At 41.5% G+C, this 27,590-nt stretch overlaps 1 protein-coding gene across 1 annotated transcript in view; it reads right to left on the reverse strand.

Moving 5' to 3' along the window:
* itprid1 (ITPR interacting domain containing 1) overlaps nt 1–26,809 on the reverse strand; it is a 32,511-nt gene extending 5,702 nt beyond the window's left edge. The window contains exons 1-12 of the mRNA XM_076881579.1: nt 26,726–26,809; nt 26,526–26,655; nt 26,099–26,150; nt 24,320–24,357; nt 21,433–21,486; nt 20,263–20,311; nt 13,623–13,700; nt 13,333–13,535; nt 12,476–12,990; nt 11,894–11,954; nt 4,129–4,241; nt 1,815–3,947 (exon numbers count right to left, since the gene is read on the reverse strand). Of these exons, the coding sequence (XP_076737694.1) occupies nt 1,815–3,947; nt 4,129–4,241; nt 11,894–11,954; nt 12,476–12,990; nt 13,333–13,535; nt 13,623–13,700; nt 20,263–20,311; nt 21,433–21,486; nt 24,320–24,357; nt 26,099–26,150; nt 26,526–26,631 (3,402 nt within the window). The 5' untranslated portion in view covers nt 26,632–26,655; nt 26,726–26,809. The remainder of the gene's footprint in view (nt 1–1,814; nt 3,948–4,128; nt 4,242–11,893; nt 11,955–12,475; nt 12,991–13,332; nt 13,536–13,622; nt 13,701–20,262; nt 20,312–21,432; nt 21,487–24,319; nt 24,358–26,098; nt 26,151–26,525; nt 26,656–26,725) is intronic.
* Between the last annotated feature and the right edge of the window lie 781 nt (nt 26,810–27,590).

Raw genomic sequence — 27,590 nt, forward strand, 5'->3', positions numbered from 1 at the left:
TTTTTATGTCCGATACCGATACCGATATCATAAATTTGGATATCTGCCGATACCGATATGAATCCGATATAGTGTTTTTTAATCAACAAAACTGGTTTTTTAAATATCTTGCTGCATTTTGTATAAGTTCATACTCAAGTTTAAAACAACAACTACACTAAAGCTATTCTGTTATACCTGTATGTAAAAAAAAAAATTTCATAGTTCAGCAATACTGATCAATCTAATAAACTTAAACCTACACCATCCTCCCTATTCTGGTATTTGAAAGAGTACTTAGCATAAATATTAAGCAACCTAACTAATAGGGTTCCAACTCCCAGCAACAACAAAAATAAATAAATAAAAAATAGGGAACCACCCCTCACGCGCCACCTCATGATGCTTAATCGACGTAATCAACCTTAATTTGATGCAGTGTGAAAAAAAATGCACAGAAATCAATTATTTTTCAAGAAATATTAAATAGATTCAACATCTTTCTTCAACAAAATTGCAGACTGTACAGATGGTACCTTCCCAAAGGAAAAAGTACTATAGCTTACTAGGGTATATATATTAGACTTAATAGTCACTATATACAGTAATTGACTTCTATTCATTTTACATCAGATTAAAACTTTGGGTGTCAGATAATTATTTATTAAAAGCTAGACATTTTAAATGAGAATAAGAAAGAAAAGTATGTCTTTGTGCCCCCTTTTCCCTGTTAATGCCCTATCGGCCCCACTGGCTAAACTTTGCTAGATCCGCCCCTGCACAGTTACAGCCGTCAGCTGTAGAAAAAGATCCTGGTGTAGAAAGTAATATTAAATACATTCTAACAACAGCTGATCAAGCTTAAACGTGCTGCTGTTGTTCAGCCGCTGGTTTCCTCTTTCTGGTGCAAAGTGGGCCAAAAACAAACAAGAGAGACGGACTCACGACAGAAAAGCCGATCAGCTGATCATTAAGCAGTTTCATGATTGAAGTAGCAGCAGGAGAGGCAGTCGCTCCATATATCGCTTGTTAAGCTTAACGCAGGAATGCTTTACAAACATTCAGAGATGGACTTACACACTTGCTTTACTTCTCTCGGGATAACTTTGTCGGAGATGAAATGCCGGGTTGCTAGCGAAGCTCCACATGCTATCCAGACCACCGACAGGTCCCGCATGCCACAGCTGCTCTATCACGTGATGCATACTGCTCCGACGTGCTAACGTTCTGAGGTGAGTTACGGCGTGTTGCAAGTTTTGTGAGGTGCTTTCGTGATATTTAATGGATCGGATTACATTTTTTATTTTTCTCCGATATCCGATTCAGTAATTTAGGTCAGTATCGGACCCCAGCCCCACAAGCACTGACAGCAGCCCATTCTTGCCCAATCAAATCTCTTAATGCAACCATCCCTGCCCCTACCTACCCTGTGTGCCTTATTGAAAAGTTTCATGTGGAAGAACTGGTTGATACAGGCAAACTCACAGTCATAAGAACCTTCTGTTGGTAGTACCAGCTGTGGGGAAGTGCAGGATGAGGGACAGCAGTCCCAATAACTTTAGTCCTCGGGCCCTAAAAGTTCAGAATGGAACTCAAATTCTAAACTACTTTCATCAGACACTGCCTATCGGCCTTGTTCTGAACCTGAAAAACTGTAAGACTATAGACGTAAAATAAAACCAAACCTTACTCACTGTGGTGCTTGAATATATGTAGTCAAGCAACTGAAGTTATACGTAAAAGGGTGTGAATTTTATATGAGGGTATCAACATAAATCTATTTGGCTAAATACACAAAATTAAGTAAGGATACTGGACAGTGTGGTATTACTCACAGGACTGTTTCCGAAAGTGGGTTCCTTGTTGTTACTCTTGTGAATACAGCAGGTATGGTCACAGGAGCAGCAGCATGCCATGGTGTCTTGCTGATTGCCCTCCCAAAGTTGCTTCTGAGTTTCATTTCCATTTCTGTTCATGTCTTCTTCCTGCTCATCCGGCCACAATCCTGTATCTACAGATACTGACTCTGGCTTACAATTTATAGCCATCTCAGGGATAGTCTCCTGTGATTTCAAATTATTAGACAGGTGAAAGAAAGAAGGAGATGAAGAGAAGAGCTCTTGATGTGCTGGTCTTTGTGTCATTCCTGGGCAACTCATGGACAAATTCATTTTGTTTGGAACAGCATGAAGAGCCCCATATGATAAATTCTTGGTCAGAGTATTGCGCTGAATTTGCAGGTCTGTCCATGACTGGACAGCACGAAAGGGGCTGGAGGTGTCCAAAGGTAGAATGATAGGGAGACGAGTGCTTTTTGACTCAGGAGTGTATGGAACATCCTTTCTGTGGACAATATGAGAAGACAGATATGACGGCATTTGAACTGAAACAGAACGATTTGATGGTCTGATATTCGGGATTGCAGACTGGGATATGGATGTCAGTGAGGAAGGTACATCCAAGGAGCCATTTGCAGCTCTTGAGGTCTGGCCTCTGTCTGTGTTCGCTGAGTATGACATCGGTAAAGGGATGGCATTGCCTGTGGAAGAAAATGAATCTACAGGAAGATTTCCAGGAGTTCCATCTGAGATTTCAAAGCTTCCTGACACTTCAGGGGTTGGATTGGACAGCTGGATGGGTTCTGCCCAATAGACTCGCCCTTCAGTATCAAGCTGCTGAAAAAAGTCATCTAAATCTATATTCTCATTGTCAGAGTCATCTACTGAGGTTTCAAATACCAGATCTAAGTTCTCAATTGCAATGAGATTATTGGGTTTTACTTCATCTCCACTGTGTGCCTGTGCAACTTGATTGTGTAAGCGTATGTAACTCCCGGGTGATTCACTTTCTTTACCAGCAACGTGTTTTTGATAGAGTTTTCTAATATCGTTGTGTTTTGTCTTTGCTGACATGTCATCATGCACAGTAGAGGAGTTGACCAGTGTATCCATTTCTGACTGGCTTTCTACTTCAGAAGGTGAAGGTGCAGAACCTTCTGACAGATTAGCGGGAGTTTCTGTGTCTGAGATGTAAACGACAGCTTCTTGAGAAAGTTGGGGACCGTGTCCCTCACTTTCTTCCTGTTGTTTTTCATTCCTCTGAAATTTTTCCAACAGTATATCATTCATCTTGGCATTTGTACCATTTTGGATCTGACAGAATAGAGCAAGATCATTGTTATCATTGTGAGAATGCTGTCTGTTCTCTGGGGGTAAGACTGCACTATGCTGTCCAGAGACAACTTGCTCTGACTGGTCTGAAATTTCTCCTGAAGCTGGGTCTATGAGGTCATTTTGATGATGTGATTGTGATGACACATCAGGCTGACAAACTGGGATGTAAAGTTTATAAGAAAGGGAGGAAGGTGTGGGAAAACCTTCCTCTAATTTTGAGAAGTCCAAAACAGGTGGTGCTGATGGATTAGCTTTGTCCAAATGAAAAGAGAGCAAAGGGAGACTTTCATCCTCTTCCTTTTGTGTATCAGCAGTTGGCTTTGAAAAACTTATTCCATCAGAATCTAGAAAAAAAGATTTGTTTTTGTTGCTTTCGGGAGTTTGTGAGATTAACTTGAGTAATTTGGGAGAGACCAAAGTGGGTGGAGAACAGATCTCTCTGTTAGCAGAGTGAGGTAAAGGAGGAGAAGTGGGATGCTGAGACGATATAGGACCAGAAGAAAAACTTTGTATTGAAGCGGGTGGAGACTGATCCGGATTTGGTACTGTTTCAGTGTTTGCAATTTGCAGGTCACAACTTGAGAGAGGCAGTGAGGCAGAAGCTATGGAAGAGCTCGAGTCTATAGTAGAATCTGGTGAAGGGCAGGGTGAGGAAGGGAGATATTTATTAAAACCACAAGAGGTCATTGTTGAGGCAGGGATGGGAGATTTGTCAGTATGAGGAGAAAAAGCAGAAGACTCTGGTTTCTCACTGTCCTGATTGTCACCACTCATTTCTGAAAACCCTAAGCGAGCCTGAAATCAAACAGGAAATACAGTCAAACATCTGAACATTCAAATGCTCTAAATATCCTAAATAGCAACTTAGTATACTCTACGATCTAGTGTCAGTGTTATGAATTAGGGTAGTGCGCTGCATTTCAATAAACTTGACAGACTGTGAGAAAAGTGAGACTGCATTGACAAGAGAAGAGACCTTGATGATTTCAGATCCTGGTGATGCCAAATGAGGGACCAGTGGTATAAAGGGTTCTTCTAGAAAGCCACTGCTGTCTGACTGGCAGCTGTTGGTCCGCATTACACCTCTCACTGCTCAAACAAATGAAGGAGGAATGAGAAGACAAAGAGAAAGAGGACATGGAATTATATCCACAACTTATCAAAATCTCTGGTATTTGTCTCAACGCTGGAATTTAAAAAGTTTTGAAAACATGTTGTGGGAAATCTGTTTTTTATTCCAAACTTTCTAGAGGTCTGTTGTTCCCAGGCCAGCTAATAAAAACAATCTCTCCAGCATGTCCAGTGCCTGCCCCAGGATCAGACACCCTTCAGAGAAAGACATTTGCATACATAGTCTCATTCTTTCCATCAGCTCCCACAGCTCAGGGTCATAGGATGAACCGAGATCAGTCAACTCTTGCTAGTTGAATTGCTGCGATAATTGTATGGAGCTGAATATAATGGATTTAATTGTTTTTAACCCTTGTTCATTGTAGCTTTTTGTGTGTTTTTTGTGTGCACTGTTTTTTATAAGATTGTGACCTCACAAACTTTGAGTTTTTTGCAGGTTTCCTCCAGATTGGTCGAATCCATGTATATCCATGATATTTGGTACTTTGAACATATGTGCATGTCAAAACCCCTGGTCCCCAACAGCTTTTCCCTTGCAGCAAATGACAGCAGCAACATTATTCTCTTGCGCCTTGTGGAGAGACCCTTAGCTTTGCTTGGCCTTGTGTCTGTGAGCTGGTTTCTTGCTAGTAGTTCTTGTGCTTAACTTACTCATTGTGTATATACACAGATCACTGAAACGTAAGAGCTGAACTGCTTTTTTGCTCTGAACACTTGTTCTCCTGTTGTTCATCTAGGGAGTTAGGTTTAGCATATGCCTTCAGTTTGTTTAGTTTTTTGCTTGTTTTTTTGTCACATAGGAATAAGGTAGCACAGCTCCTTGAAAGATAGCCGCTTTTGATTGTTGTTTTGGCATTGGTTCATCCTGGAGTCAGTTACTGGTATTGCTTGTGACCAAGTATGTATTAATAAACAATGTCTTTGACAGAAAATTACTGGTTAGACTCCACCTGTTTTGTGACCACAGTAGGGACTCTCTTTGAAGTTTATACATTCCCAGTGATGTGCAAGATGTCCTACTTATCCTTGGTCTTTGCTTCCTTCCAGGAAGGCATTTTAGTGCGAATCGGGAGATTCTCAAAGTATTCCCTTCACTGCCCTACCTTATATAAATGCCCTTAAGCTAAACATAATGTTTATTATAGACAAACTGAAAGAATCACAAAGGCTCAACAATAAAGACGAGACTCTGTACTCTCAGGATTTAGATTAGGCAAGCTGTTCCTCCCAATCACATCCCTCCAGTAGTCCAATCACACCGAAGTCGCCCAGTTTGACAATGGATGCCCCAGACCACTTTGATCTTGTAGTAGAAAATGAAAAACAGGAACTTTTCTGTCATTTAATTGTTTATTGCTTAATTACTTTGTGTAGTATGAATGGCCATAGGGTGAATTTTTATCAGTAGGAAATGCTGTGAAACCTAGCAGATCAAACATGTTAAGAAATATTATTATTATTATTATTATTATTAATGCTCAATACTGAACTGAGACTTATTTTTATGCATTTACTACTAAGCTTAAATCCAAGCTCTCCCATCTATCCTGCTCTCAAACCCTTGCTGTTTTAGTCAGATGTAGTCCAGTTTATTGTCCAGTGAGCAGACCACACAGTGGGAATTTAGGGACTGCTGCATCTTTGTTTTTACAGAGATGCAGCATGCAGCATTTTACAGAAGCATGGCTCAGTGACAGAGCTCCAGACACCACCATTCAGCTACACGGGCTCATTTCATTTCGTGCAGACAGAAATGCAGCTCTGTGCGGTAAAACTCCTGGTGGTGGCTTGTGTGTCTACATAAACTTGGAATGGTGCAAGAACTCTGTGCTTGTTTCTTACTACTGCTCTTTGTTGGTAGAGTTTAGGACTGTTAGATGCAGACCTTTTTAACTTTCCTCGGGAATTCACTGCGGTGTTCATTACAGCAGTGTAAATGCCACCCAGCACTAACGCTAAGGGGGCGAGCTGCAGAACTCACACCCGATGGACTGTTTATTATCGCCAGAGATTTCAACCACTCAAATCTCAAGTCACTGCTTCTGAAATTGCATCAACACGTGGACTTTGCGGTGAGGGGAAAAAATGGGCTGGATCTTGTTTATACAAACATTTCAGCATGTAGAGAGCAAAGTCTCGCCCCCACCTCAGATACTCAGACCACTTGTCATGCTATTTCCAGCATGCAGACCGCTCGTCAGACGCTGGAAACCAGTTCTGAACAGATGAAACTTGGCCTGCAGGAGCTCTCTCTGCTTTTCAGGACTGTTTTGAGCACAGTGACTGGGACATGTTCAGGGAAGCTCTATGAAATGGCGACTGCACCAACTTGAAGGAGAACACATCATCTGTGTGCTCAGCCCAATGCTGTTCACTCTACTGACTCACGACTGTGCAGCGATGCACAGTTCAAACCACATCATCAAGTTCACCAATGACATGACTGTGGTGGGTCTCATCAGCAAGAATGACGAGTCAGCATACAGAAAGGAGGTGCAACAGCTAACGGACTGGTGTAGAGTCAACAACCTGTCTCTGAATGTGGACAAAAGAGATAATTGTTGACTTTAGGAGAGCATGGAGAGATCACTGTCCACTGAACATCGATGGATCCTCTGTGGAGGTGGTCAAGAGCACCAAATTCCTTGGTGTCCACCTGGCGGAGAACCTCTCCTGGTCCCTCAATACCAGCTCCATGACTAAGAAGGCCCAACAGCATCTCTACTTCTTGCAGAAGCTGAGAAAAGCCCATCTCCCTCCATCCATTCTCACTATGTTCTACAGAGGGACTATCGAGAGCATCCTGAGCAGCAGCATCACTGTCTGGTATGGTAACTGCACCGTATCCGATCGCAATACCCTACAACAGACAGTGAGAACAGCTGAGAAGATCGTTGGAGCCTCTCTTCCCTCCATCACAGACACTTATGGCACCCACTGCATCTGCAAAGCCACCAGCATTGTGGAGGACCCCACATACCCCTCACATACACTCTTCATCTTGCTGCCTTCAGGCAAGAGGTACCGGACCATTCGGGCCCTCACTGCCAGACTGTGAAACAGTTTCTTTCCCCAAGCCGCCAGACTCCTGAACACTCAGTGACTGGACCGACACACACACACCTTCATACACCAAGTTACTTTTTGCACATTTCTATTGCACTATTGTGTCAGCACTGTCTTGTCTCTGTATTGTTCTGTTCTGTCTACTGTTGCACTGTCTTTGTTTTGTTTTTGTGCAATCTTTGCACATTGCACTTTATGTTATCCTGTGTTGATATGTAGCACCATGGTCTTGGAGTAACGTCGTCTCTGTACTGTACCACTATGCATGGTTGGAATGACAATAAAGCCACTTGACTTAACTTAATGGGAGAACATACATGAGGTTTAAGCCTTGGACAAGTTTGAAACATTATGTCCTCCACAATAAAAGTGGCTGAAAATAAACACCGGTATCACTTCATCCAGTTCCTAATTTTATAAATTCTGCACTCCGCTTTGCAGTCTCCAATATCATTGAGCTGCAGCCAGATGCTGCTCATTTTACATTTTTCACTCAGTTCTCCACTTTTTTCTTGACATGCTTGCATTTAAATCTGGCTCCCCGTCTCTTTGTGCACCTGGCCTGTACCACTACACTTGCTGTCTTCGGAAGGTCTGCCTTGGCATATGAAATTATCTCGTGGGCTGGATATGATTGTATCACAGATAAAGCAGGTCAAGTCCAAGGAATTTTTTTTGGTTGTGCAAAGATCTTGTAGAAGTTCCTCTTAGTGCTGCTTAGTGCTTGTTTAATCTTTAGACCATTGAAAATGTAGTAAGTCTAATAGCTTTTCCAGGAAGAAAAAAGCATGAAAGTTAAGTTGGAAACTGAAACAACCCATGTAGCATTTTTTTTTTTTTTTTTGCCTGTCCCGTTTGGCTCTTTTGCATCAGAATTATTGTCTAAAGGCAAAGAAAGATGCCTAACGGATTTACTTTACCAAATTGACCATCCCAGCCTTGCCATAATGGTCCATTTGATTCACCTTTTATTGTTTATTTTATTTCTGTATACGGGACAGACTTGACTGGAGAAAGAAGGAGAGAAAGAAAGAGGGAAAGAGAAACAGCTGAGAAGAGGGACGGGGGAGAAGGGCAAAAAACAAAAACCAACAGAATGAGCAGAAAAAATAAATAAATAAATAAAAAAACAAAAAAAGGAAAAAAATGCATATATCGATCACCTGGATCACCTGCTGAGAAAGAAAAAAGAAAACAAGCAAAAAGGAACAAGAGTAATAGAATAAACAACATCACAATGATATATGGGAATATGACAGTAAATACTAAATGTTAAACATTATTGTGCAGCACATAAGATCAACAGAACACAGTGTGCTTTGAGGTAGGAGCCAAAAAGGGTGTAGTTTGTGGGTGTGATCACCCGTGTGTACACCTGTGAGCATGGACGCGCTTGGTTTTTGTTTTTTAAAAGGTTCCTTCATGTAATGATCTGCTAGAGGGTGTGGGGGGGCCACAGCCCCGTCCTCCAGGGCATGAAGCAGGTATGGAGGAGATCAAAACTCCAGACATCCAGAGGCCCCCAGAACACAAGAGACCAAGGAAGACCAACAGAGGGGCAGCCGCGCCACTGTCCCAGAAAGAGCTGAGGAGAGTCCCAGATGAGGGTTTACCCAGCAGCCGCGGAGCAGAAGCCAGGGGGAGTTGCAGTGACGCGCCCGTGTGCTCCGCCGGCAGCCAGCTGTGCCTGAGTGACCGAGCCCCAGGCCGAGAGGCCGGGGGCACCCCACCTCCGAAGTGGCCTGAGCGAGCCCCAGGCTCCAGGCCCCGATAAGCGGCCGCCAAGGAGTGAGCTGGCGTGTACCTGGACGCCCATCCCCAGACACAAAGAACCACCAACGCACCGATGTCTGAGGGGGTCCGCCACTGGCAGGGGAAGTGGTGGTGGGGGGAGATAGGCCTCCAAACCTTGGAGGGCCTGAGATGCACTTACTCCACACTCAACCAACGTGGAGACAGACATAAAGAGACGCTGTACACACGATCACACTCCCCAAGCGTACTCTACAAACCGGGTCTAGGTGCCCTTGCCCCTGGAGGGGGGAACTGCACCCAGACCCAGGTGGTGTTACCCTTTTCCCTGCGGTGGGGGGAGGCAGACCGCCCCGACTCCGCAGCAGCAGGGAGGCCCCACACTCCAGACCGCAGTCGGACGGCCAACTCCTCCTCCTAGCCCCCCCGCTCCAGCAGGTCGCAGAGAACGGGGGTGAGAGAGAAGACTCCAAACCTCCCTCCACCCGCTCATTGTAGTGTTGATGCATGTGTGTTCTAAGGTGCATTTAAAACCCAGGAGGGCATGGAGCTACCTGCCAGAGAGCAGCAGGTAAGCGCATGGTCCCTCCTGCTAGCCCTCAATGTCTACGTGTATTTAAAACTGAGAGGTGGGCAACGACGCCAGGGGTGAGGTGTACACCCTGATGGTAACTTGGATTCCGTGTAGCGTGCCCACCCCCAAGATCCTATATGTATGTGTTATGAGAGTGTGAGTAATGTGAATGTCTAAGTTGTGGGATAAAATTGAGGCAGAGGCAGCCAGAAGGGGACGGGGGGGGGGGGGGGGGGGTAGCCTCCTCTGCACCCTGGTGACATACCCCTACTCCAAGGCCCTGCATGTATGGGTGGTTGTGGTGGAGCGGGAAGAGGGAGGCAGCTGGAGATGGGGAGGGAAGGAAGGGAGGGGCAAGTGACCCCTCCCTGGGGCCAGCTCCCCCGCTGACCCCAGTTGGCACCCCCATACTCCGCGACCCGCCAGGGAAAGGGGGCCCAGGCCCATCCAGACCGGGGACCAGTGCAGCAGCGCCTCCCAGCCCCACAGAGCCCGGGACAGTCCACCCAACCCCACCACAGAGAAAACTGCACCCACCCCACAATCCACTCATCTTCCAGACTACATAAGACAATAGACGCCCAGGCTGAGATCTTCCTCCACCCCTCCTGTATCTCCCCTTCCTGCAGAGAGAGTTCCTGAGGTGAGGAAAGCTCCTGCAAGATGTGACAATCTCCCCCACCAGTTGAAGAGCCCCCCAGGTGGCTCGATGCACCGGCGGCACCCCGCGCCAGGGCTGGGCCCCCATGCACCCGCCCGCCCACAACCCCGGCAACACACCAACCAGGACCCAAGCCCCCGAGGCCCGGTCCGGGTCCCAGCCCAGAGACGGAGCGCCCCCAGAACCTCACGCCCATCCCGGACCCACCCAGGGCCAGCCAGGCTACCAGGTCAGTAACCCACGTCCGTCAGCACAGACCCTCCCCTAGCCCCGCTGCACGCAGCCGCGAGGAAACAGTCACCTGAGAGCCAACAGAGCCCCTAACCGGACATGACCGCTACCCCGGGTTGAGCCCCCCAAGGAAGATGCCTCCGGGGAACCCCCCGACGCCCTAAGCCTGTCCCTACCCCCACACCAATCACAACAGTGAAGGCGGGACCAAATTATGACCCCCCACCCCCACTAGGTGATGGAGCTGATCAAAGGAGCCCAGAGCAATTGATCTGATGTGGTGGCAGAGGCTGTATCAAGACTAATGTAATCTAATAGATAATTTCTATATTGGTTAGAATTAAGATTGTTTTTATTTTTCCAGTTCATGAGGACTGTTTTCTTGGCTATGCATAGGGCAGTGAAAACCATATGGGCTATATTCTTTTCTGAAGTGACATTATCTAAGCTGCCCAACAAACACACTAAGGGGGAAGTTGGAATGTTACATTTCAGACACTTCGATAAGTCCTCACATATCTCGCGCCAAAACTTCTGAACTGGTGGACAGAACCAAAGAGCGTGGATATAATTGTCTGGTGAATTGGTTTGGCAGTGTGAGCAGTTGTTGGTAGACGTAAAGCCCATCTTGAACATCCGATGACCTGTATAGTGCACTCTAACCCATGTAGCATTTACCATATAGGTCTATAAATGGACAACATCTCAAGCTCTTCAGTGTAGGTTCAAGTATAAGTCAAGTGTATTTGAAGTATAGTATGGTCAAGTGTATGCTTTTTAAGCAAAAGCTTAATTAGATGTACCTAAAACACAACTGTGTAAATATTAAACATGCTCTGGTCTCTGCACTTGAGGGTGCAAGAGAGCAATGCAATAAAATTCCCTCAATCACATATTAATGCTGCAATTACAACATGATGTAATACTTGGTTTGACAGCAATGATCCAAATATGAAAATGACCAAAGCCTGTAACGACTTTGCATCTCTGGATCATGGTAGACTCTTCCATGATGGTAAAACTGCATGCAAATAATGTAATTGTGCTCTGTTTATGTCCATGAATTACATACCTACAAAGAATCCCAGATGTTTCATGTATGAGGAAGTTTTTATTCTTTTATAATTGGGACTGAATAAAAAATAGTGAGTGAATAAAAAACAGCAAAGAATGAGAAGGTATGCAGAGATTTAACAGATCATGTAGCACCTGAATGAAGCATCCACTTTGTCCTCTTTCCATGTTACTTCTATGAAGAGAAAACTTTGCTGATATTTCTTTAATTGCTACAGTCTTGTTACTTTGTAATTGTACAGTTTTACTAACCAAAGTTTTCTGCTCCTCCCACGTAGCTCACTGCAACACTGCTTTCATCAAAGCTCTGTATCTAGAATGAGATATGAAATATAATGTGTATGATTAGTAAAACTCACAGGAAGTCAACACAGAAGGAAAAATATTAGATATACAGGGTGGGCCATTTATACGGATACACCGTAATAACATGGGAATGGTTGGTGATGTTAACGTCCTGTTTGTGGCACATTAGTAGATGCGAGGGGGCAAACTCCTCAAGGTGGGTGGTGACCATGGTGACCATTTAGAAGTCGGCCATCTTGGATACAATAGGAAGAGGGCCATGTGACACATCAAACTTATTGGTAATGTCACAAGAAAAACAATGGTGTGAAAAACCTAATTAAATTGCACAACACTTTTTTAAGCAATTATTTTAAAAAAATACCAGATGTAGCATAAATGATACAAATGAAATATATGGAAATTAATATGTAATTAATTTTGTAAACAAAATTGTTCACTAAACTCTCTATTTTAAAAAAAACTGTCCATTGTTTTCATATTTCAGGTTTTAAGGGCTTCTCTGTTCTATAACAGACTTCAACTTGCCTCCTCCATTTCAAACGATTCCCTGATCTGTCCTTGGCTCTTCTTCCTCTGTAAGAAAGATTTAGCTGCCAAGGGGTGACCTTCTCTCAGGGGTGCAGATTTGAGCGCTCCCTCCTGGGATAGTAAATAAACCAAGGGATGTTGGGATTGAAGGTCTGGATCATTTCCTTGTTCCTCTGCCAAAGTACTCAGAGACGCAGTCTCTAGAGAGCCTGGTTTAACTCTTTTTAAGCAGACGTTTTTGTCTCTAGGGCTGGATGTGGGTTGCTGTGACTCAGATGCAGGAACACAGTTGGCAGCAGGTATAGTCAGGCCATGGGTTTTATTCCTGTGTATTTGGCCAAGTGACTTTTTTGATGCTCGTCTGAACAGCATGCTCATGCGCCTTCTCCTCTCCTGGGCCTCAGGAGGCAGGTCTTTTCCTTGTGTTGCTTTCAGTGGAGAGGAGGAAGATCCTATAAAGCTGGAGAATGCTGTAGTGACCTGCTGTAGAACCTCAAGTTGTCTAAACCGATCTGAGATAGGAAGAAAAAAAGTCTTGTTTTCAGAAATATGGACTTGATTATACAACGTACAGCATCACGAAAACAATGTCTCTCCATTGTTTGTGTATTTGTAGCACAGATTTAGTATTCCTTGTGTGTGCTGAAGTCTGATGCCTTCAAAATACTTTTGAAAACAGGCTTTTGTTTGTTTTTTCACTTCTATCAACAATCTGAGTTTGATGGGGGCTTGACTGTGAACCAGATCTCATCAGCCTCCATTAGTGTGGACCTCACTGATGACAGTATGAAAGCAAATATTTGTCACCAGATGTCAATATTTTATATAAGAAACAAGGAATCAGTTGGACTCACTGCTGACGTCTGGGTTCTCCAGGTCCAGACGGTTTTTCTGAGCCTCTAGAAACACTTGGAGATTTATTCCTCTTGCATGAGACTGATAATTAATGAATCGTGCCGGAATGCGTCCAGAGAGGTCAGGCTCATCACAGCCAAAGCCCAGGTCCAAGAGAATCTCTTCTGGGTCGTCGTTCCATAGGTTAAGTACATCCATCACACTGCAAGTATGAGAAGGTATAATTGCTCAGAACCGATTCAAATAGTTCCAGTTGTATAGTTCTGTTGTGTGTCGGTCAGTGTTTAACCTGAGTGGTCCAGAGTGACCTGAAGTTGCTGAGCTAAAGCTGTTCCACCTACTAAGGGCTGGACCTGAGCTGCTCCACCTGTATGATACAATCAAAGCACGAGGTTTTATTTGATTTAATGCATTTATATATAAATCGAGGATACTTAACAGTATTTTAAAATATTAGATTTGAACTTATAAACTAGTTTCATGATTTCAATTTGCCATGAAACGGCTGTGTGCAGGCAGTAGAGTCCCAAACGCAAACTGACTGAGGCAGAAACGCAGCTTTATTTGCGGACACAAGGAAGTACGAAACTAAACTAGACTGGGTAGCTCTAAGAAATAATGCCTACGAGGAAACACTGGGACCACACAGCATGAGGGAGGGCACGACACAGGACTGAGGGAAGCGCTGACCTAAATACACAGAGGGATAACAAGGAGGTGAGAACACACGAGGAACACAGCTGACATGAAAAACATAACGAGACAGGGGAGGCTGGACTGAACAGAATGACATGAAAACACAGCACCTTCAAAATAAAACAGGAAACATGATGTGGGAGTGGAGGAGAGCACGAGAGAGAGCACGGACATGACGCGCTGCAGAAACATGGAAAACATGACAGAGTAAAACACAAAGGGAAACACGACACAAGAACTCACACCACAATAAAAACAGACACACACACGTCGCTGTGTCCTCAGTTCAAAAGCCACCGTTTGTGTCGAATCTTTACTTTGAACATGTGAAAATAGTATAACAAGAACAACACGAGAGAAAAAAGTGACAAACAATCAAAGCAGAACAAAAGGAAAACAAACAATAATAATAAATAACTTACATGCAGGAAGAAGCCTATGCTTATTTAATCCCACCCCCCTTTCCACTATAACTCATAGTCTGCACTTTACTTCCTGTTTATGCTCAGTCCATCACAAATTCTTCATTAATATTCTTTCTTTCTTTATTATTTTTATAACCCCATTAACACATTAAAAAATGTACAAATTTACACATACATATGTATATACTTATATAAACGCACCCACACACACATATACACATTGCTGTTGTGAAAATGGTGATCAAAGCCCCGCCTCCTCCTCGTGCTTTGCAAAAACCACATTCAGGTCCTGCTGGGACGTCTGTCTCCACACAGAGCTGCAATCACTTTTTAGATACAGATACAGGGATGTTCCCTTTTAGAAAACAGAGTATTGTCAACAAGCAGGTTGTTTATTGCTTTATACATAATGTGTGCAGTGAGAAAATGAACCCGATCTGTGAATTTTAGTATTTTTGATTTTAATAGGGGATTTGTATGATCTCTGTGACCAGTTTTATGGATTATCCTTATGGCCCTTTTTTGCAATATGAAGGTTGATGATAGCGAACATTTATAAGCTTTGCCCCAAACCTCTGCACAGTAATGCAGAGATGGTGAAAGCAATGAACAATAGAGACTCTGGAGTGACTTGTGGTCCAGAATGTCTCTTACTTTACTTAATATTGAAACGTTATGTAAATTATTTATATGAGACTTCCATCTTATTTTATCATCTATTATCACACCAAGAAACTTGTATTTCAGAACTCTTTCAGTCTCCACACCATGAATCAGCAGTTTTACATATTTAGTGACAGTTTGTTTATGTCAAACCTCTTTTTAATTTTGCACATTTCTGAGTCGATCATATCCAGCAGGTCCTTTGGATTCCCTCCCAGAACAAAAAATACTTACAAATATTGCTAATTTTAATATATCAGATACCTTACAAATATAATTTATAATAAATTATTATAGATAATGAACATTTTTTGACCCAGTACAGAGCCTTGTGGAACACCACATGTGATGTCCAAGCATGATGAAGAATAGTCACCCAGTGCAGTACAATCCCCCTGATCCTGTATTATTTACCGTTTATTGATTAAGACATGACTGATTGTGTCAATCCAGCTGCATACTGTTTCTGATCTATAGCATTTGTAATCTCCTCGATTGACTCAGTTAATGCCAGTGATATTAATCTTTCAATCTGAATCCGTACCAACTGTCAGAGTAATTTATATTTACAGTAACTAAGAATCATCACTGATGATTAGTGGATTAGTGGATCTGCGAAAGCCTATTAACACACTATGATGAACATGGATTTTAGAACAGCATATATTAAATAGACAGACACACCACTTAACCTTTGAATTCAGGTGTTTTCTCCCCCATTGCCATGGGTCTATGAAACCAACCACCAAGCAGTGTGCCTTTAAAACATTTGTGACAGAATGACTTATTGGAGTTTGTTAAACGATACCAAGTGTATACAATTTGTAAGAAATGAGTATAAAAACTACTGTGAACAAAATGATAATCAAGAGGTGTCCCCAAGTGTTACATGGGATGCATCCAAAGCGGTAATGAGAGGAAAATTGATCATGTGGTCCTCGTACAAAAAGAAAGAGAAACAAAGGCAAATTAATGAGTTACTACTTACATTAAAGAATTTAGAGACTAAACACGCCACTGTTGAAGACTCTCAAACATTGGAAGAGATAAATTTAACAAAACATAAATTAAATGATATATATGACAAACAAGAAGAATTAAAGGCCAGATTTGTTAAGCAAAAGTATTATGATTACGGCCCTAGAGCAAAGAAACTATTAGCCTGGAGAATTAAAAAACAACAAGAAGAAAGAGGAATTTACAGTATAAAAGATGATGAGACACAAAAAATGTGTTACACTGCTAAAGAAATACAAAACTCATTTGAAAACTATTATAAAAACTTATATTCAGAGACACAAAAGGCTGACCCTCTAAACATTCAGAAATTTTTGCACTCTCTGGATTTACCTAATATTGGACGGGAACAAAACAAAAGACTAATGCAACAAATTACTAAACAAGAACTGGATAAAGCCATTGCGAAAACAAAAACAAATAAGATGCCGGGTATGGACGGATTTACATCAGAATATTATAAAACCTTTAGAGAGTTATTATCATCACTATTATTAAAATGTTTTAACTATGTGTTGGAGGGAGGGGAGTCACCAGCATCCTGGAGACAGGCAATCATTTCAGTAACTCCAAAGGTGGGCAAGGACAAAAGGGAATGCAGCTCATATCGACCAATTTCAATTCTGAATATGGATTATAGATTATTCACCTCAATAATAGCAGAAAGGCTTAAAAATATTATACCAGAAATTATTGACGAAGATCAGACAGGATTTCTCAAAAACAGACAGATACAAGACAGTATAAGACGTGCCTTACATTTAATGGATTATATGAATAAATCCCAAACGGAATCAATTGCACTAAGCCTTGATGCAGAAAAGGCGTTTGACTCCGTCCAGTGGGATTATTTATTTTTGGTTATGGAACGGTTTGGTTTCGGAGACCCTTTTATTCAGCTGATTAAAAATTTATATTATTCACTTTCAGCAAGAATAAAAATAAATGGGAGCTTAACTGGAGTAGTGGCCTTGCAGAGGGGATGCAGGCAGGGATGTCCGCTTAGCCCACCCCTGTTTGCTCTATTTATTGAACCACTGGCGCAAGCTATTAGAGAGGATGAACAAATTAAAGGGATATGGATACGGAATATAAAATGGGATTATATGCAGATGATGTTTTGCTGACCCTCACAGACCCAGAAGGAAGCTTACCTAAGTTATGGTTAAAGATGGAAACGTTTGGAGAACTTTCTGGATATAAAATAAATATACAAAAAACACAGGTGATCACATACAATTACGTACCCACAACAAAGATCAAAAGTATGTCTAAATTTAATTGGAATAATAAAATAATTAAATATTTAGGTATTAAGATTCCCAAAACACTGACAGAAATCTATGAAATAAACTACTCACCAATTACAAGGGAATTGAAAGAAAATATTCAAAGGTGGAACCTACTGCCACTTGATCTGTATAATAGGATTGACCTGATTAAAATGAATATACTTCCACCATTGCTTTTCCTTTTTCAATCTATATCGGTACACATACCAGCTAAACAATTTGCGTTATGGAACAGAATGATTTCGGGATTTATATGGAAGGGCCGCAAACCAAGAGTTAGATATATAACCTTGCAACTACCTAAGGAAAGAGGTGGACTCTCCCTCCCAAACTTAGAAAGTTATTTTAAAGCAGCACAATTAAGATATTTAATTTATTGGTGTGATCCAACGTATGAAGCAAAATGGAAATATTTAGAGGTGACACAATTAAAATTACCACTACAGACAATATTAGGAGATAAAAAATTATATTTGGAACAGAAAAATAATTTAAATGAATGGACTAAAACTCCTTTAAAGATATGGATTGATGAGTGTGAAAGTCTTAAACTAGGAACTGGTCTCAAACAACTCAGATGGGTCTCACATGATAAGGAATTTATCCCTGCACAAATAGATAGACGTTATACAATTTGGTTAACAAGGGTAAAAAAAAATCTATGGCTTCCAAAACTATGGCAATGAATTTGCTCAGCTCGTAACATAAGAAAACTCTAGAAATAAATGAAAAAATAATATCGAACGAGTGCGCTGATATGTCTCGATCAGCTAGCAACCGGAATCCTCTGATTTTTAGCATAAACGGGGGAGGAGATAGCTCAGTAGGTAGAGCGTTCACACCACGATCAATGGCTACCCTGAGATACCCCTGAGCAAGGCACCGTCCCCACACACTGCTCCCCGGGGGCTGGATTGGTGGCTGCCTCACTGAGTGAATGGGTTAAATGCACAGTGTCATTTCCCTACAGGGGATTAATCAAGTATACAAAAAATTAAAATAAAATAGAAGTACAGCAGAGCACTGTATGTGAGATAAGATACTGTAACTTATTGCTGTTTAAAAGAGAGTATAAAGTTTAATAAGTCATTTTATTATGAAACCTTTTTCTGTTGAAGAGCTTTTATTTGCATATGCTGTCAGTTATACTTTGTAGAAAGGAAATCAGAATCTGCAAAACTTGATTGGACAGGTTCAAATCTGAATTAGCGACGATGGTGCAGCTCTAGTTTAAAAAGCTTTCATAGATGAAGTCATTCAGTTACATATTCATTAGTAACCAGGTGGTTTGAAGTTGAGAGCCAGAGACAATGACACCTGTCATGTGTGGATTATTGCATTATATTTAATGGCCTAGCTTCTTTCTTACCGATGTTAAATGAAGTGACCTGTAGCTCATCAGAGTGACCAGCTTTTTATCTCGTATCTCCTTCTATATATGTGCGCATGCAACCCAAACCAGAAATCCCATTATATTCTTTAAAGGCTCAAACGCTATGATAGATACCTACATTTAGTGTTATTTTATTTATTATGCTTATTTGTAAACATTCAAGTTACATTAGAGTACAGTGTTTGGGTATTTCAACCATATTAGATCTGATATTTTAAGCTGCCAAAAGCACACAATCTTTCCAGACCTGCTAATCAAGACTAAAAAAAGAGAAAGAAAAGAGAAAAGACACGTTTAATTGTGCACTCACATCTTCTGCTGGTCTTTGGTGATCACTGCCCGATTGAGCCTGTTGTCTTTGACCCCTTTGCTCTTGGCTGATTCATATTTATTGTACAGCTGTCAAGCATCCTAATAGCTTTTCCATGATCCTTTTACTTTCTATGCAAACTATGTGCTTTGCAGAGGGGGAGCGTGAGCTCATTTGCCTAGTAAATATTACTTGTAGTTGTGCAACTATATTTGTAGTTTTAGGCGCTGGTATCACTGTAACATGTTTTATTAATTCTAATGAAGCACAGTTTTGAAGTGGCACTCACTCACCACTTAGCTCTGCTTAATATAAGGATGTGTAATATCTTATAGTCTGCTTCAACTGAAAGTTATGTAATATGTGTTTGTAGCAGCCTCTCCCTGGTGCTGAGTTAAACCCTGAAAGTCTTTGCTTCTTTTTTTTTTTTAATTTAATAGTTTTATAGTTTTTAGCAGGTTATAGATCCATCCATCCATTCTCCTTGTCAGGGCTGAGGGGGGCTGGAGCCTGTCCCAGCTAGCATTGGGCGAGAGGCGGGGTACACCCTGCACAGGCTGGCCTAACACAGCGAGACAGACAACCATGCACACCTATGGGCAATTTAGATTCAACACTGCATGTCTTTGGACTGTGGAAGACCCACACATGGGGAGAACATGCAAACTCCACACAGAAACAGCCGGACTCAGAGCCTTCTTGCTGTGAGCAGCAGAGCTAATTACCATGCCACCATGTCGGTTATAGTCAGATTTGGAAACTCCTCTGAACTATAATAAACATCTTACTGTTGCTATTGTGCACCCTAACATATTGTTCATTGAGAAATTCAATGTTGGCACATACCTCGATTAATTCCCACCTTAAATTTCACCATATTAAATTTGATCCAACCTCTAAAAGCATCATCAATAGTTAGTCCTTGATTTAAAACGATCAGCACTTTCATATTCAAACCACCTTCACTGATAACAACAAACTCATCCGTCTATGCTGGTTGATTATGAGCTATTCTTCTGTAAATACATTTAAGTGGAGCTCTGTGCTGTGTCACAACAGACTCCCTCTGTACTGCTGTCTGTGTGGTTCTGTATGACTGACAGAAACATGGTGAAGAAGAGCGATCTCCTTACCGCAGAAACTCCTGGACCGTCTTCACTCCTTGTTTGGCGTATAAAGACGCTGCAGGGAAGAAAGGTCGTGTTAGCCAAATAGCAAAGCAAATGGAGCATGTGGAGCTATAATGACAGAAACACAGACAGAAACATCAGGAAGGCAGAAACAACACATTTGCTGCTCGTTGAAAGTCGGTACAACCTGTAAAGGTCTGCTGTCAAAGTCCCTGAGCTATATTAGGAAAGTGTTTCTCTGTCCCTCACCCTCCCACCCTTTTTTCTTCTGGAGGATGTTTAAGCTTTGGCACTTGCCCCTGCCTCCCTCTCCCAGACTGGGAGTCCAGAAACAGTCATTTCCATGTGTGTGCTTTGTTGTAATGCTCAGGCCAAAGGTGGTCTGTAGCTCTGTGATCATTATGTCCTCAGCTTCGTTGCTTTGAACCCTCAGTAAACCCGTTCATGGTGATTTTATGAGCTTAGTTGTTTGTTTAATGTTATACTGAATAAACCATGTTGATGATGATAATTATACGAGTAAGCCAACTTCCTGACCTTTGATTGACAGGTCATCAGCAAATGAGCCGCAGACCAAGACAGCAGTGCAAACACACATAGTAAAAAGAAAGTACAGGACATGGGTTTAAAAATCAGTGTGTAATAGAAAACCATGTGTGCAGTCTTACCTCAGATGGGCAACAACACGCTACATATTCCACCGTGTCATTGTTTATCTAACACACATGAAGCCAAAAAGCAGTGTGTGAAAAAAGTCAATACATGATGATGATGATGTCATTCCTATAGCTTCTCTCAGGTTTCCTCATTTTAAGACTTGGCAGCAAATAAATGACCCTTTTTATATCCTGGTACATCAAATGTCAGATTGGTTTGTGATGACTGTAGTTCATGTTTGTGACTAAACTTGAAAACGGTGAAATCTGTACTCGAAGAAGTCTGTCCTGATTTCTATGAGCTAAACACTGAGATAGTTGTGGTGAAGTGTCAACACAGCAACTCTGTCCTCAGTATAAATACACAAGATATTCTGGCAACTTTCTGCTGGTGTTGAAAGATATACACTGAAAGATTAAGCAGTGACTTATTTTCCTAAACTGCGAGCTCTGTTTGCTTGTAAGGAATCCCTGCTGATGATGTTGCCTTACAAGTCCAGGAAATGACACTATTTACCTTCTACACCCAGCGCCAAGTCATCGTCACTGCTGGGGTTCCTCTGCAGAGGCCCTAAAGGGAAGATACAGCATTGTGAGAACCAGAAAATACTACGGCAGTGTGCATCAACAGTGTCAGGGCCTGTGCAAGATTTACAGACAATCCCAGGAGAAAGTGCTATACAAGCATCCACTTTGGCTTCCTCCCACAGTCCAAAGACATGGAAGGTTAACTGGTGATTTTAATTGGCCATTAATGGGAGGTAGATCAGGTGTTTACAGTAAGAATGTCTTTGATGGTCATTTAGACATTTAGAAAAGTGCAAAAAGTGTAAATGCAGTTTCCATTTTCTGTTTCAGCCAAAGCAGATACACTTAGATGAAAGTATGCCGTTTCACTGACTGGAACATGAAATCACAAAGATGTCTACATCTCTACAGTAAGCATTTTACAGGGCCAGGTCAAAATGGAAAGAATCTTACAATTATATGTTTTCCATGTGGCACTATGAATCACATCACTATTTCTGTCAAGCTCAAAGGTTCATTTTTCCTCCTGAATATTGAGGGTTAATTGTCATTTAAATGTAACTTTTGTTTGAAATTGAACATGGTATATGTAAGTGTACCGTACAACTGAAACTATGTTGCAGTCATCAGGCATAACATCATGACCATGTGCCTAATATTGGGTCCCCCTTCAGCTACACAGACCTGACCCAGTGAGGCATGGACTGACCCCTGAAGGTGTGCAGAGGTATCTGATGCTAACATGTTAGCAACAGATCCTTTCAGTCCTGTGAATTGTGGGCTGTAGCCTCCATGGATTGAGGCTCATTTCTGCTTTGTGGCAGGGCACAGTGACCTGCTGAATACAGGAATACAGTTTCCATGGAATAGTGCAACAATGCTCAGGTAAGTGGTACGTGGCAAAGAAACCTCCACATGGATGGTTGAAGCCAAGGACTCCCAGCCACACATAAACATCACACTGACTCCACCAGCTAGTTGTCTTCCCATAGTGCATCCTGGTGCCATGTCTTTTACAAACGTTTCCACGAAAAGAAAAAGTGTTTCATCAGATGAGGTCACCTTCTGTCTTTCATCAGTTTGAGCTGCTATAGTAACTTGTCCGTTGTGTACGGACCAGCCTTTGCTCTTTAATTAGTCTTGGCTAATTAAATGACCCTTTCGCTTGTTCACCACTGTTCCTTCCTTGTAACACTTTTGAACAGTACGACAGTGTGCGCAGTATCTTTGTGTTCCTAGGACAGAGATCTCAGATGTCATTACTGAGATCTGCTGGAGCCGCTCACCCAGTTTGGGAGTCCCTGCCCAGAGTGCTCTGATTACCACAGGGACCACTATTGCCACTGTTACTCTCAACCTCTTCTCAAGATCCTCTCTCAGACCTTGGTATTTCTTGAGTTCCTTGTCTTCCTTCTCCCTGATCTTGCTATCACCATGTATAGCTACATCTATGATTACGACCTTCCTTCTCTGCTTGTCGGCCACCACTATGTCTGGTTGGTTAGCCATTAGCACTTTGTCCGTCTGTATCTGAAAGTCCCATGGGAGCTTAGCTTGGTTATTCTCAACCACCCCTGGGGACGTATCTCCTTTGGACCGCAGGTCTTCCAGACCAAAACCACCACAAATGTTACTGTAAACTATGCCAGCCACTTAGTTATGCTGTTGCATGTATACCATGCCTTCTAGCATATTTTTCATTCACTTTTTGTTCACTTTCATTTAATAATAATAAATAATAATAATAATAATAATAATAATAATAATAATAATAATAATAATAATGAAGAAGATCTTTGTCTATTACTTTTCCCTTTCACACATTAGATGCTAAGCTAATGGGCCAAAAGCAGCAGAGACATGAACAAACCATCTGTTTGTCACTGACAGAACAGCACATTGATTTGAGATCTGTAACGCCATGTTAAAATACATGGTTCCAGCGCAGGTACGTAGAAATGTTCAAGAAACATGTGTTTATTCATGATTGTTGAATAATAATGGCACAAATGACCAGTCACCAGTGTTTTTATTCTCTTAAAGTTATATTTTCTTCTCTAGATATTGTAGCCCAAACTCATCATTCTGTAAAATCCACAGAATCACTGTGAGTGACTTGTTATAGTCAAACAGAGAATAGTGTGGGGTTCTTTTGATTTAAACACGTGTAACAAAGAAGCAACAGTGCCTTGAATTACAGACACAATAGCGAGCTGGATGTTTTTCTTCAGGGAGCCGGAGCGGGAAAGAGGCATAAGGACTATTTGTTGTTCCCATGGTGTTCTCAACCACTATTTGCATGCTGTTTGAATAGGCTTGCCTCAGGATGGGGTGAGGCAAGAAGGCTTACATAATTCATACTGCTCCACAACAACATGCATAAATGTGTGCATGTTGTTGGAACAGCTTTTAATTTCCAAAGCACCAGATTTTCAGTTTTAGTTCAAATGTAGTTATAGTCTTCAGTAAAAAGCATAATGATGACTGTGGCAGCCGTTTTGGATAAAAACAACTCATTAAAACATTAAACAGCACATGATGTTGAGACTGGATCATCTAAAATAGACTGTATAAAAAACGTACAGCAGGAACAACATCTATTGATCAGACAGCTTCGTCTATCAAGGATTTGCAGCGTCTACTCTACAGGATAGAATAACCAACATTTTCTGCTCGTATTTGCAGGCGGAGCTCTCTGCCTCATTTAAAAGGGCTCTAGATGACTACAGAAACAACCGAATCCAAACAGACAAAGTACTCACCACTCTGTAGCACAAACTAACACAAAGAATAAAACAATATACAGCTGAGGCGGAGTGAAGGCGTGAAAGAGCTTACAGGCAAAAGAGAAACAGAAGGATTCCCATTGTTCATACCTGCGTCTTCCTGCAGTGGCTCTTGCTTTGCATCTTCCCTGCAAACACAGGTCACATTTTATGAGAAGGAGGAACAGAGTACTCACACACAGAGGTAAGTTTCCATCACTTCTGAGATCATTACGCTGAGTCGGGATGGGGATACGTTTACTATCACCACCTGCCATATTCTAAACATGCTCTTAAAATATCCCTGCAGCTCGTCTTCATGCTAAAAATAAACTATTTATATTTTTATTTCATTCATAAAATAAAGCCAAGTCACTACATCCTAAGTAGTCCACTTAAGCACACATAATGTGGGCAGGATACGGTACTATTGTCGTGGGCACCATCCTTTATAAACATTGGGTACTGTGTGTGAAGGGTGGCAACAGTATGCTCCATCTTCATCCTCAATCTCCTCCACAAATATGACAAAAATGAGGTCAATTATACAGGTATTTACTATTTCTTTAAATAGTAAATACCTGTAATAGTAGTAAAGTAGCAGAAGTAATAAACTATTTACTAAGTAGTAGTAAATAGTTTATTACTTATTTTACTTTAGTCAAGAGTTTGAGTACACCTGAGGATGTTTCTCATGATCAATCAAATAAAAACTATGACGCACAAAATGAAATTCTGACTACTATCCACAGGAAACATTTGTGTTTCTTAAAATGTGTTCTCAGCAAAACAAAACAACAATGATGTTAGGAAGTGACATCTCAAAATCATATTGATCAGTGTGGCTTAGTTCATCTTTTGTCTTTGTTTAATTTAATGCCCCAATGAAAAGTCATCATCTATTAAAAACAGTCCTCAGACCTGACCAGCTGTCTGTACTGGAAGAACACATAAAACTGTTGGTGTTGTTGCAACTTAAACTGACAGTATACCGACTACTGACCCTAGTGCCATTGTAACTTTCAGCTTGTGATCATAGAACCAGTGAGTTAATAAAGCCATCGAACCAGAGAAGGTTACAATGATCACCTTTCCTCTTGCATTAGTATGAAGCCAAGTCAGTAAAGTGGGTCTTCACATACATTCTCCCATACAAGGATGTAGTTCATGTTTCAACATTATATATAAAACTAGGTCCAGGATACTTTCTGTGAATCATTACAAAGCAGCTGGGGGTGTGACCAGGTGAACACAGGTTTTCTGGGTAATTGAGATTTGATTTAAAAAGAAAAAAGTCATTTCCATAAAAATCTAGACTCCAAAACGTTTGATTTGAACCCTTAATTTTGCTGCCTAGCTTAGTCACTCATTAGACGAGTAATTTAAAAAAAAAAATTGTATTTTGGGCTTAACAGTTCCCAACTAGGCGTGTGAAAAATTCACCGCAAAGTACGCGGCGTTATCACGGCGAAGCGTGTAACAGGCACGCCGTGCCTCTCCTCAACATGAAATGGACACACTTGCGGAAGTTGCAGTATGTTGCCAGCAGAGGGAGATATGTTCAAGCCATCATGAACATAATAATGGGAACGCATTATTACATTATTATCACATTTATATGTATGTACATATCAGCCCCTTAGCTTGATGGTTTCTGACAATGAGGACCCTTCACATGTTTTTGTTCACTACTGATATCATCTCTCCCTGCTGCTAATGCTACTTCTGCAGGCATGAAATGCTGTGTCTATTATGCGTTTTTCTATGATATTGGGTAAGGTAAAATGTGACAAAACTACAAATAAGTGAAGTGGTATTTTGTAATCTTAGAGGTTGATTGCTAACTGTTTACACTGACAAAGCAGTCTGTATTCATGCCTTGATACTCACTGAGTGACATTGGTGCTGAGCCACTTCCCAACACTGTCCTGACTTGGATTTCCTGCGGCGGACAAGCAAATTATAAAGAAACCACTAACAGTAAACACAAAGAGACGGCAGCAGGACGCTTCCACTAACAGATTGCACCATAACAGCAACAGTTGAACTGACATGGTCATTTTACACTTTAACAGTAAAGACATCCTTTCTAATACAATAAGAAGAATGTGGCTATTTTTGGAAACAAGTTGGAAGTATTGAGGGTCACATGTCAGAAAAGTAATGAAAACACTAACATGATCTGGGGAACTATTATTGTAATTCATCTTTAGTTATCTTTATATTAGCAACATGAGGTTTTAAGCAAACGAGAATAAAACTGGCAAACAACTAGTATTCTTTAGTTTTGGTATGTAAGTGCATGTAGTTTCCATACCGTGAGTGTCCTGGTCCATAATGGAAACACATGGGCCCGTGTTGCCCCAGTGGACCCTGGATGCAACGAGTTTGGCCCTTTTGGCCGCAGCTCCTTCAAACGCCATGAAAGGAAGGTAGGACGGAGACAACTACAGAGAGAAACTTCAGAACATCAGTATGAAGTATACAGAATTATAGGCTGATGTACACATGACTTACCAGTGTGAATTTCAGGCACCAAGACAGTTGAGCCTATAACTGGATCAACACAGAGAGCAGCTTTCATCGCGCTCTCTTCCCACACTGTAAACATGACAGAGCAAAGGACGGACATGCAAATGACCTGGTTAGACTTTTCAGCCCTACAAGGAAATACTGTTTCCTGGTTGAGTGATTAATGCCTTTGAATACTTCCTGCTCTTATTTTATCAGTGTGTGCCTGCGTACATCCACATGAAAATGTAAGAAAATGTCTTTGTACTCCTCCCCAGGATATGTCGTAAAGGTTTATTCTAAGAGTGTTATAAAAACATGTAATTGTGTGAAACGATCTCGCTCTCATCAGAGTTTTGTTCATTTTTTAATTACTTATTACTTCCTCTGCTGGTTACAGAGTTCATGTCCTAATACAAGCTTTTGTTCTCTGTAAATATCATTTTACAAAATGTTTCAGATTTTCCTGCTGATAGGAAGTTGAAGTATTGTTCTGTGTTTTTCTTTTTTGGGGGGGTAAAGGAAAGTTTTGGTCATTAAAGTAGCATGTCGGGTTGTCTCTGCACAGTGGCTTTCCTATCAGGGACACTTTGCATGAACATTAATGGCAGCAGGCCTCAGCAGGCAGGAAGAGCTGATAGGCTGACTTTAAAATGCAAAGTGATTTTCTTTTATGGGCAGTTTTATGAGTAATGTCTGCCCTAAAGTTAGAAAGAGGAAAAGGGAATTAAAAGGATGCATGCAGTCCAAAAATGTACCTTTCCTGATAACCGTGAAGAGAAGCACAGAAAATCCATGTGCACAGCCTTCAAACAGAGAATGATACTGATGTGGGTCTGCTGTGGTAACAGTCGAGTCCTGAAGATTATTG

This window comes from Maylandia zebra, unplaced genomic scaffold, assembly GCF_041146795.1.
Source record: "Maylandia zebra isolate NMK-2024a unplaced genomic scaffold, Mzebra_GT3a scaffold25, whole genome shotgun sequence".
Lineage (NCBI taxonomy): Eukaryota > Metazoa > Chordata > Actinopteri > Cichliformes > Cichlidae > Maylandia > Maylandia zebra.